The sequence below is a fragment of the Styela clava genome, chromosome 3 (genome assembly GCF_964204865.1).
Source record: "Styela clava chromosome 3, kaStyClav1.hap1.2, whole genome shotgun sequence".
In the NCBI taxonomy this organism is placed as follows: Eukaryota; Metazoa; Chordata; class Ascidiacea; order Stolidobranchia; family Styelidae; genus Styela; species Styela clava.
Window position 1 is genome coordinate 6,161,557 of NC_135252.1, and position 12,058 is coordinate 6,173,614.

General features: G+C 35.5%; 2 protein-coding genes across 2 annotated transcripts; one reads left to right on the forward strand and one right to left on the reverse strand.

The window, feature by feature from the left end:
- Positions 1-2,205: 2,205 nt before the first annotated feature.
- Positions 2,206-4,942, forward strand: LOC120342067 (uncharacterized). Its single transcript, XM_039410737.2, has 3 exons — positions 2,206-2,456; positions 3,109-3,238; positions 3,973-4,942. The coding sequence occupies exons 1-3, from the start codon at positions 2,237-2,239 to the stop codon at positions 4,139-4,141; spliced, it is 519 nt and encodes a 172-aa protein (XP_039266671.2). The 5' UTR covers positions 2,206-2,236; the 3' UTR covers positions 4,142-4,942.
- Positions 4,943-4,974: 32 nt separating this feature from the next.
- On the reverse strand, positions 4,975-11,632 carry LOC120341824 (neuralized-like protein 4). The gene is made up of 5 exons (XM_039410383.2): positions 10,359-11,632; positions 9,792-9,930; positions 8,994-9,190; positions 6,500-8,653; positions 4,975-6,163 (listed from the first exon to the last, which is right to left on the reverse strand). Exons 1-5 carry the CDS (start codon positions 11,371-11,373, stop codon positions 5,451-5,453), a joined length of 4,218 nt encoding a protein of 1,405 aa, XP_039266317.2. The 5' UTR covers positions 11,374-11,632; the 3' UTR covers positions 4,975-5,450.
- Between the last annotated feature and the right edge of the window lie 426 nt (positions 11,633-12,058).

Below are 12,058 nucleotides of genomic sequence, written 5' to 3' on the forward strand. Positions count from 1 at the left end.
GTAATAACAAAAATGTCATGGATGAATTCTATCTCCGGTATTTCAGGGACATAAACAAAACCAGAGTATTCGCGATGTCCCTCGATGCTGCTTTCTGTCTCCATATACCCGAATTATGGCGAGGCGCGAAACGTTGGGAATCCGCTGCCATCGCACCTCTGATTACCCTGCTTGGGTTCACTCACACGTTCGAATCCTGCGGGGGATAATTATTTGTGAAAAGATTGCTGAACACCTTAGGGTGGTTCCGGTTACGGCTTCCTCCATCAAGTCCACACATCTGATACAAATGCATGGTGACAAGAAAATAAATCGGAACGGATGAAAACATTTGCGGTTGATCTTTCGTATTTATGATGCTACGACGGACTTTAAACTGGCGCGGGTGAAAGTATCCGCATGACAATGTTTGGGCAAACCACGCTGGTAAAATATCTTGAGTCACAAATGTGTGTATATTAATCATCACGAGCACAAGTTTGGTACGTACATTGGGTACGAATACACGTTGGAGTAACTGTTCATTAGTAAATATTTCGCCTGAGAATAAGATGAAATTTTAACGCTCCAACTCACACATTCCACATTGTGTCCATGACGACACTAACAATTTGTGATAACCTTTCCGGTTATTGATTATCAACTAATCTATGCAGCAAAGTCCAAAGAACTTATTAGCGGTCCATACACGTGTGATGTTGCGAATTGCCAGTCGCAAATAATCAATCACTTTAAAGTTCATATCACTGTTGCAGAATTAAACAGTGAATAAAATAATTTTATTGTAAAGTTTATATCTGGCGTGGATATGACAGATATTGTGCTTATTTCAATAGGTTCAATAAATCTAGTATATGATAGTGAACACACTTTCGACTTTTAGCCTAAACAAAAGTCTGATACAGTTAATTAATTTATGATAATCAGGAGATCTCTAATGATTTTTGATGCGTCGGTTTTTATTTTTGGCATGTTCGTGTGGTGGTTCGTGACGTATGGTAGTTTTATCAATATTTTTTATGTACTGATATCATTTGCCGCATACACTGGCGTAAACGCCCAACGAATGTCATAACATATGAGCTTTATTATTCTAGTTATAATATATTTTCAAGTACTTCTAATTTGGTTTAGAGTATAGATGAGAAATTGTTTGAATATTTAAGGTATTACCGAATAAGGCGCAGTCCTGTTTACAAGTCTGAGCACAGCTGAGAAAAGGGCGTGTTGAACATTAGTGAAAAGCATATAATCTTGTGACAAACAAAAGTCAGCGTCAGCCAATATGTTGGGTTTCTTCGGAGGTGTCATAACGATAGTCGATAAACCTCTGGTGCATTTGCATTATTTAGGAACCAGAAAAAATACAGAAATACTGGTGGAAAAAATATCAAAATAGGCCATAAATCCAATATAGTGATTCAATGTCTTGCAGCACATTAATACAATTATATATCATTGGTTTATGTTAGTGTGCAGAAAGCATTCAAATCTATCTCACCGAAAGCTCATAGTCGCGTGAAATCAATACAAACTCAAAAATAAGTAGCCTAAATTGGCAGTGGATGCCACATGTCATGTGAAATCGAATGGCTCTTCCCTCAATGCCTTGATCAAATACCCTTTAGCGCTACATCTATTTACGTTAGATTCGTCTGGAGTGAAAATAACATTTAACTGAACCTAACCTAACTTCGAACCTTTGGCCTTGAACGTAACTTTTAACTCGACTTATTTTCATGCGATATCCAAGATGGGCTCTCTCTGTCTGGTGATTTGGCCCTAACCTAAGTAGCCCAAGTCCAAATCGTTCGGAGAGATAATTTGGTTGGTTTCCCTCTTCATAACCACAAGGTGATTGGCAATAATCGACATTAACTATAGGAAAGTTAACCTTTAGGTATACGGGCCAGTCTATTTTTGTAATTTATTCAATAGCATTTCACAGAAACACGCTCATACTAATATGGGAAGTTTTGTAGATAATGAATGTCAATTAATTTTCAATTCACTAGCTGCAAACCTTTGGGCTGATCTGATTTTAAATTGCCTTTATTATAATATTTTCCCCTCAGAAGGATTTCACGCAAAAACGCTGTAATTAGAACTTAGAAGATCAAATTTGTTATTATAATTAGGTTAACATAACTAGGTGACCATAGTGTTATATAATATATATGATTACTTTTTATACATACAGTGTAATATAGGTCATTCCTTTTAATAATTTACCACAATGATTTCGATTGCTTTCCGTTGTAGTTTTTTATATTTTGTTGCGGGGATGATACTGGCATCCTCATCAACGGATGCAGAAGGAATATCATGCTACGAAGGTTTGGGCGTTATTGGACAAGGTGTTCAAGTTAGAAATAGCACTGCAAACAAATGTTCTGAAGATGTTGAACATACTTGTTTGTCGGCGGCAGTGTATGTCCAAGTTTTCGGACTTTTATGTAAGTTGATCATGAATTGTGGAAAATACTAGTCTGGTATTCATCATAGATAACCAGAATATCACGGTGACCGTACATTTGATACCACGTACATTTGAACCCATACATTTTCACCCGTATATCCGCGTATATCAATCTATATGAAGGTGCTAAAATTCCCGGGTTAGGGTTAGTATGGGTTCAAATATCCTTAAAAAATGTCCATAGGTGCAATTGTTGTAGGTTCAAATGTAATGGAACCGAATACAACTACATAGTCTTAAAATATTTGGATGAAAATTTTGTATTGACTTTTTAATGCTGTTATTTCCGCATAAATTGGAGATTAAATTCTTTGGAGAACGGTGATACTCAGAAACTTCTTTTTGTATGAATAGGACACTTTGAAACAAACCGTCTCCAGTTGCACTGAACTCAAGTAAATGACAACCCGAATAATCTTTTCTCATAATTATATATAGGCTATATAATAAGGAAGTTATTGTAATTTTTAAATTGTCCTGACTCCCAAGCTAGACATCAATGCACATTCAGTAGTAATTGTATTACTTTCAATGGTAGGCTACTTAAATTTTGCTATTTATGTTATTTTAACCTTATGCATGCAAATATTCGTCGTTTACCTATATAAATCTCTCTCTGTTATATTCAGTCGATGTCGAAGTTGGAGCATGCCTCGAGGTTGACAGCATTCCTCTTCTTTCTTGTGAATATCTCCTACAGAGATTCAACGAGTCTGGATATGTCCCTAGGGGTTTGGATGTGTCAGCGCTTGATATCAGGTGGGAGGAATCTGTATTCATAAAACGAATTACCGGGTATTGATACTACCTCGACATTAGGCGTGTCGGTTCCAGGGAATGGAAGCACCATTGATAATCATGTGGGTTAGACGCAGGTCAATATCGTTCCAGATACCTGGACTCGTTTGGACGAGGAGGCTCTAACCAATCAGCGTCGGCAAAATCCAGTAATTCTCTCCTGCATATTGATTCATTATAAGATATGAATAAGCGCTCCCAACCGACGATAATCAACCGTATCTCGTAATTCTCACCTGAGTTTCCTAGTAGTCGAGTAGACAAGCTTGTTGGTGGCGCAACAGCAAGCAACTTATGAAATATGAACGAGTAAACTCACCATAAAAATAATTATCACAACAAATCGTTGAAAATTTCTATAATTGCTGCTCTTAATATAACTCATAACCAAGTGAATGTAAAAAAATTATCGGATATCTCAGTATTTGTTGAAGAGATAAGCACTCAAAAAAATTCAATTTAAACTCCACATATATTCGCAAATTATGTGTATTTACAATTTGTAATTTCAAAATGTGTATGCGTAGATCAATTGATCTGTACAGAGCAACGTCTTACAATTTTTCGTGTCACGTTTAGAAATTGGAAAAATACTCCATGTTTCTGTATGTAGTCATTAGGATTAATTAACTAGCCACAACGTAAAATTAGCATTTTAATATCAATGTTTCATAATAAAATGTATTGTTTTTTAGTAACTGTACCCTTGATGTCTGCAACACTACGTTGTGCAATGGAATCCATGCTCCATCTCCAACCCAAGCCCCTTCCTCGACCCCAAGTAGAGGACTGTGGGTTATGGCGTCTTTTCCTACACTTTTACTCGGAATCGTTTTATACTTATTGTTGAATCTAACGCAATAATCAACGTTTAACGAATGCTCGAACCAAATTGTTACTCCATAGCTTGCTAATCTCCAGTACAAAACAATTAACGCCAAAGAAGAAAATAAGTACGACAAGATTCTCGGTGACATACCACCTTTCGTAACAAATTATCTGATTTTTCGACTTTATACTCACCATGGTTTTATATTGACAGTGTAAAATCTTTCTTTCCATATGCTGATTTTCCCTATTTTAAATTTCACTTATCGGTGACAACCTTTTCTGCTCAATTTTATTTTTAAACAAGTAATTTTATATTTTTTCACCATCGATTCAGAGTTTTAGACCAATATATTAGATACAATCATTTCTCAGGCAAAGCTGATTCCAATATTTTTTCACGTGTTTTTTTACAATCTTTAGAACTAGATCGCTTCGTTTCTAATCCACGAGAACTGGCAAATAACGATCCGAAGTTTGTGCAATAAACTCAGAACAAGCCATCTTTTTCATGAAATAAATTGTTTTTAAAATCGGCAAAATTGATTATAAGCTTGAGTACTGCTCCCCCAATATTATTTGAAACAGAGCAGCGCATTTGAAGTAAAACCCATTGATATAGTAAGCATACTGTGTCGTTGACGACCTCAGTTTTTATTACTGTGCCATCACTGTAAGAAATTGCTACGAAATAACGGTCAGTACAGAAATTCGCGAAATAGGATATTACACTTTATTTATCTCAATAACAGGACAACCCGCTTGGGCCCCCCAGCACGAGGTTCGGTCTGTAAATTTAGCAGCCTGACTAGTTGTAGCAGTCCACTTTGCGTAAGACAGCAGTTAACTAGGCGCAAAACACAATCCAATAAAACATTCAGCATTTATTAGAAAAATAATTTAAAAAACAAACGACTAAATGAAATCAGAAAGTGTGTAGAGAATATTTTGAATATCATCAGCAGAAAACAGTGTCAAAATCTCGGAAACGGCATTATGCATTTAGGTGAACGTCTTTTCCCGAATTCCAGTCTTGATCCGACATGAAGTTTCATGAATAAATTGGTGTTAGTTTGCAGCAAGTTCTTTGCAAAAAGCAAAACAAATGGAATGAAAAAATACAACCATTTTGTGTAAAAGCAAAAAATTTCTCAACTATTCAAAATTTGGATATTTCTAGAATTAGAGAGAATTTGACAAAAGTTAAAAGAAATAATTAGCGAACAGACATTACCATTAATACCAACAAAACTTTTTGAGGTGAAGGATTGGTTCATAGATACATCCTACAAGCTATTCACTAATGTAGAATTTAATAATAATAGAGTAGAGAAATTCCACACAACTACTTTTCAACCAACTTCAAAAGTAAATGGGAGAATATTGTTGTACCAGGTTGCTTGATCATCCATTCCACTGCATCAGATTCACAATCGGCTTGAGTTTCAAGTTTACAAGGAGAAATTTTCCTTTCTTTAAAGCTATCAGGTTGAATATATAACTGGAGTGCAAGCTGAACTACAGAACCTTTCTTTGAAAGATCGTCATTATAGGTCTGAGCAAGTCCAGATTTCTCATCCGTCACAAGTTTTAAACTAGGTGATATTATTACTGGAATTTTCTTTTTTGCAACAGCATCCTCAATATTTGATTTACAACGCATATCATAAACTGGAGTATTTTCAATTGGTACTTCACCGCAATCTAATAATTTTCTGATGTCACTCGCTTTTGTGTTACAAAAGGCAACGGTCCAATGTTTCGAAACAGCTTTCAAATCAACATTAGGATGGGTACGTAATCCGAACGAACACCATCCAACAGGTTGTGGGCAAGAATTTGAAAATTCACTTTGACATTTGCCAGGCAAATCTTTTTTACTTTTAAAGCAAGCATTACAAAAGCAGGAAACAACACCAGTAAAAAATTCCTCTGGTACTTTTAAAGCTTTTAGGTACTTGCTGCAACTACTTTGGTATAGACACATAATATTCGTGGATGGTAAAGAACATTCTCCAAGTCCATTTGTAGGTTCTTTGTAGTTCTTCAAATTCATTTCTGTAAAGTATAATTAATGCATGAATATTACACAAATCCTATTAAAGTCCATCCATTTAAATAACCTGTCACAGAGGGCTATATGTTTTCAAAAAAGCTAGCCACCAATTTCAGTTTTATAACAATACTGCTATCTGTGTGATAAATAAATTTCTGCAATTAAATTGTATATTTTTCTTTCGTAGCGAAAGCATATAAATTAAAAACAAACTGCTTGAATTTAACAAATAATTTGTAAAGAGAAAGGCATAATTGTCTAAACTTTATAAAAATACCACTTATAATACATATGCAGCTTAGATCTATCTATATTGACAAATACTAAAAATACAGTACCTTCAGTTACTTCAATCTTGTCACAGCTACCATACAATTCCACAATGGCATGAATTGATTCAGGTACATCAGTCGCAGCTATTCCCTGATCCTCACCATCAACGAACAATCGCAAATTTTTTTCTTCATCAACACAGATCCCAATAGTTTGACAAACTGTTATAGTATCCAAACCAGGACCATAGTTGTCCTTCAGTTTTATTCCATTTTTGAATACAGAATCACCTTGTATTAACCAGGTTTGTTTTGCAATTTTTAATGCATCAATTGCAAGTTTAACTTTTGAAAGTGCTTCACTTGATACACCAATAGAGAGTGTAGATTTCCATTTTCCATTCAGATTTTTTACTTTTACTTGAAACAATGCATTCTTTCTTAAGGGTTCTGCTGTGGCCACAATTGCTTGGTTGTAACTCCCAACTCTCATTGCCACTAAACCATCTTCAGATACTCGTACATTCTTGCCACAAATTATTTTTGAAAAAAATTGGATTGTAGGTGGTATTGATGCAGTTTGTGCTTGTTCAGAATAGTCATCATCATCTTCAGAACTGCTGTCTGAAAGTGAGGGCGGTGCTTTCATTTCTTTAATATTCGCAGCATTTTTGACAACCTCAAGACAACTAATTCGAGTTCCCAAACAAATCACAACATATGGAAGTTCGTTGCCTAGAAAATTGCAAGCGATTTTACCCATGGCTTGTCCATTATAAAGGAGTTGTAATGTTTCATCACCACCAAGCATAATACCAACCCTGTCATCATGGTCAAGAGTATATAAGTCTGGACAATAAAATTCATTAATCAGAGTACCATTAACTGTGACACCTTGAGCAGATATCAGGCAGCATCTTTCCAATTTCTGAAGGTCTTCAAGCGTTTTGGTGTTGGAAACGCAGGCAAACAACGATGTATATTTTAAACAGACAGCACCAATGACAATACTGCCAATCGATGCACGGCTGTCATTAATCAAAACTTCAAATACTTCGCCTACTTTGAGGGGTCTCGCACTGAATATAATCGGAGGTTTTGTCATTTCATTACAAAGACGTTTCTGAATCACTACTCTGTTTTCATTTAAAAACACATAACTTCCATCTGTGTGATCAAAAAATCGATGGTTGTTTCTCAAAACGATGCATGGCGATATCTCGAGTGGTGACTTGGGAGATATTCCAGCTTCCATTTCATGGCTTAAATTAGCATCACCTTTTCCTAAAAATGTAATCCTGGCGCACTTTCCATATAAGTTGATTACAGGATAGGAACATTTTTTTATGTGAGAAAATATAACTCCAATATCTAGACCATCATAAAAGGCCTGAAGATCGCCATTTTCATTCAGCATTATTCCTATCCGCGAACCTGATTTGAGATTCTCAGTGTCATATGCAAAATTATCCTTAACAAGTTGTCCATTTTCAAATAGTGAACGTCCCGTCCAGACAAATATATTTTTTTCCATATCAACTAGACTAGATGGGAACGAATGCAAATCAATATTGCTTGTTACACCCAACTCAAATGATCCTGACCAATATGGAACTATTTCATTAATTTCAAATTCGCATACTTCACCAACAGTCAGTTTTTTGTCCATAACTATAACACTACCGTCAAAAAAGTGATTTGGGTTTTTTCTATGAGCAGAAAGAGAACCATCTTCCATTATACAAACATGAGTTCGAGCAGAATTTAATTTTAAACCAGCTTGTTGAGATAAAGAATACCCAGTTGGATCATTAATTGGAACTGGCATTGAATATTCCCAATCGACAAGCGAATCCACAATGGTTACTTTCGAAACTTGTCCATACAGATCAACAACTGCATAGATGTTTTCAGGGACATCTTTAGCTGCTAATCCTTGGTCTATTCCATTCATATAAAAATGTAGATTTCCATTGGATTTTCTACAAACTCCAAGAGTGTCTCCAATAGACATATTGTCTACGTTTGTACCATAGTCATCAACAACAGTTACACCATTCACCATTACACCTGTAGCTGTCATGATCCATGTTCCAGATCGTACATTTGTCATGGTTGCTGGGAAATTCAAGGCTTCTGGTGGGTATGTCGTAATACCAATCTCCAATGAACCTGACCATTTTTCTACAACATCTTCCACTTTAACAGTAAAGGTTTCTCCTGCACGATAAAATATTAGCATTATTGCAATTAATTATATAGTAAAAATGTTTGTAAAAATGTAAATATATATAGGAATGATAAATTGGAAATAATTTTGGGTTTTACCTGATTAATAGCTAATTTTTTTTTTGATTGTTCAAATAACTGTCAAATATGATCATATCACATGAATGAGGCTAAACCAGTATATATCATTTTATAAAATGCAAGAATGCTGAAGTCAGCCTACATGGGAATTTGATATTTGAGGAATGGTTTGATCCACCATAAATTAACAAAGGGGCAACACCAAAGATGATGAAAATGAAAATCAAACTTTGTTTTCTAATGTACGCACCAGTATTCAGAGTTCTTGCACTCAGCACTACTGCATGATTAAAATCTTCCAGAGGATTTTGCCGCATGGCTGATTTCTTGCACGATGACAGTTCGATGTGCTTTCCACATGAAACATCAAACAGAAGTGGTTCACGTTCTTCAAGAAGATTAGAATCAAGCAAAATTCTGTCAACAACCGCATTGTTTCTTCGACTCCTAATAATATAACGAGGAAAAGTTTTCGTTATGGAATAAGTAAACAAAAGCTGAATGGCCTACGCCACGCCTATTTATATGGCCCATATTTTTGGATGCTTTTTCCTATTCGTAACAAGACCTGCATTTTTGACTTTGTGTCACATGATTATAAAAAGCATAAGTTCTACACTGAGTGGTGTCTAAAATACTTCTTTGTTCAACACAATCAGGATGTGGTATGCCTGATTTATGCAAGCAATATAGCAGTGTAAAATTGCTGTACAAAACATTCTGCTGGTTACTATAGCTAAATAGTTTGGCCATCAGCATCATCATTATTTTATGTTTTAGGTCATTGCGATAAACAGTTGCATACCCATGTCCTGGACAAAATAATCCATCATATCAAAAAAAGTTATTATTACTATATACCAATATATAACAGAATGAAATTGAAATTACATGGTAACTTGGCATCTGTAACTGATTTTAAAATGAATTTGAAAAGTTTATATTAGTTCATGAAATCATTACAAATTATTTAATCAACTTGTTGTGATATCTATAAAAAGGTGATCAATAAATGGGTGATAGCATTTTATCTGGATAAAGAACAAACCTTTCAAAAACAGAGTGATGTGGAACAATTGAAACACTGACTGCTCTGCCATATAAATCCACAACACCATATATATGAGGAGGTATATTGTTTGCTGCAACACCTTGGTCTACTCCATTGATGAAAAAGTGTAAAGTACCTAAAATATAGAAATAAATATATTTAGTAGCAGTATATATAGTTGATGCACCTAGTCCAGCTAACCACAAATCCTGCTTTATGAAATAATATACCAAAACTCATGATTACTCAACCAGTCATAGTTACACCTTACACGTAAAACTGCAATATGTTCAACATAATTTGTTCAAATTGGCAAAATGTATAAGAGGTAATTAAAATTTATTTTTCTCAACGATTGAAGTTTCATATATAATCAAGAATTGCACTTTCTTGTTTGGATTCTGGTTATTAATACAGTAATAGTTGAATATATTGAAAATTCTGTCATGTTGAGTGGTAACTAATATTGTTTTTTGATTTGACGATCAATAAATTCCTTCCTCTCTGTAACTACATATAATGTTTATCAAACCCAATTGAATAATATTGCTAGTCACTTCTTACCTTCCTCTTTCCTCATTAGACCGATATGATCTCCAACTTTTAATTCGTCCAAATGAAAATCTAGATAGTGTTTTCTGCTACCTTTACCATTTGTAATGATCCCACAGCCACTCAACATTACTGTACCAGACCGAAGATTTGTCATCGTGCTCGGGATCTCCAGCAAATCAGGAGCATGTGTAGTAACACCCATTTCAATAGAGCCAGACCATTTGTCTGTCAAGGCGTTGAGTTTTATTTCAAATAATTCATCATTTTTCAATGTTCGATTTGTCATAACGACACCGTTATTAAACTCATCTTGATGATGGGAGCGGACCGCAGTCATACCACCTTCCAGTAGTTGTATTAAAGAACCACATTTTGCATAAAATACTAATGATTCTCCATCCAAAAAGCAAGACTGATGTTGCAACATTTTACTTCTATTTCTTCTGTCAAATAAAACTTCTGAAAATGTTAATGAATCTTGCAGATTTGAAACTTGTGGTAAAGAGACTGTTGAATCGGAGACTATTGTTACACCAGCACATTTTCCATACAAATTAACCATAGCCCAAACGGATTCATATATGCACACAGCAGCAACACCTTGATCAGCTCCATTTATATACAAATGAACTTGGTTATTATCATTTCTCATGATACCTACAGTATCTCCAATGTCTAAAGAATCCAAGTCCTGACAATAATCATCAATTGTTGCCACACCATCTATATTCACCGAAGTTCCGGATATAAACCAACTGCCATGTCGAATTGCAATCGCCCCCTTTGGAATAACTAATTTTGATGGATCTGTTGCAACCAGCCCAATTTCAATAGAACCACTCCATGAAGCGATTTTTTTGTCTATGCATATGGTAAACAGTTCATTTGCTTTCAATGGATTTTCAGAAAATATCATTCCATCATTGAATTCCTCTTTGGCATGCTTCCTTCCAGCACTTGTGTAGTGTTTCGATAGTTCAACCAGTCGACCTGTTCGTCTGTGAAACTTTTGTGCATTTGTCATTTTAAATTTGAAAAACAATTACTCTTTGTTGTTTTCAATTCTTCTGTGCAGTGGTATATTGCACTGGGTTAATTATAAAGTTGAATTTATTTCTTGTTGGCTCATATGCTTCATGTTTCATATGTTGTATGTATTTATCAAGTACTGAGGTAATTGGTATTTAATTTTAAATATCCAACAGTTGCATTATAGGCACAGACAATCCATTGGCATGGATTGTATGTCAGTAAGTAGCTAAAATTTGAACAGGAAAGATGTTGAAAATTGCAATATCTGAATATTGACTAAGCGGTCTAGTATAGTTTAGGGGTCTGGTACCGGTATAGTTTAGTTCCACATGCACTTCTAGTTGGCCTGGCTCAACAACTTTTGCATATGTCAATCCTAACCCCCACCTGACTACGTCACCGAAAAATTACGTCATTTCGACGTCACGGTGGCGTAATAAGGCCCACCAAAGTATCCGGATGGTCGTCCAAAACGCGCAGACGATCACCCGAAATCGAACAAGCTATTTTTCTCGTCACGACGATAACGGTAGGAGAGAGATCGCCAGCTTTAGCGAGTTCGTTTTCGGCGGCGTAGATGCCATTTCGCAAGTGCAGTTTTAAGTATTCTATGGCGTCTGCAGCTGCCGCAAAACCATGGCGGTATTTCCATACCATGGCCGCTACGGCCAAACCTA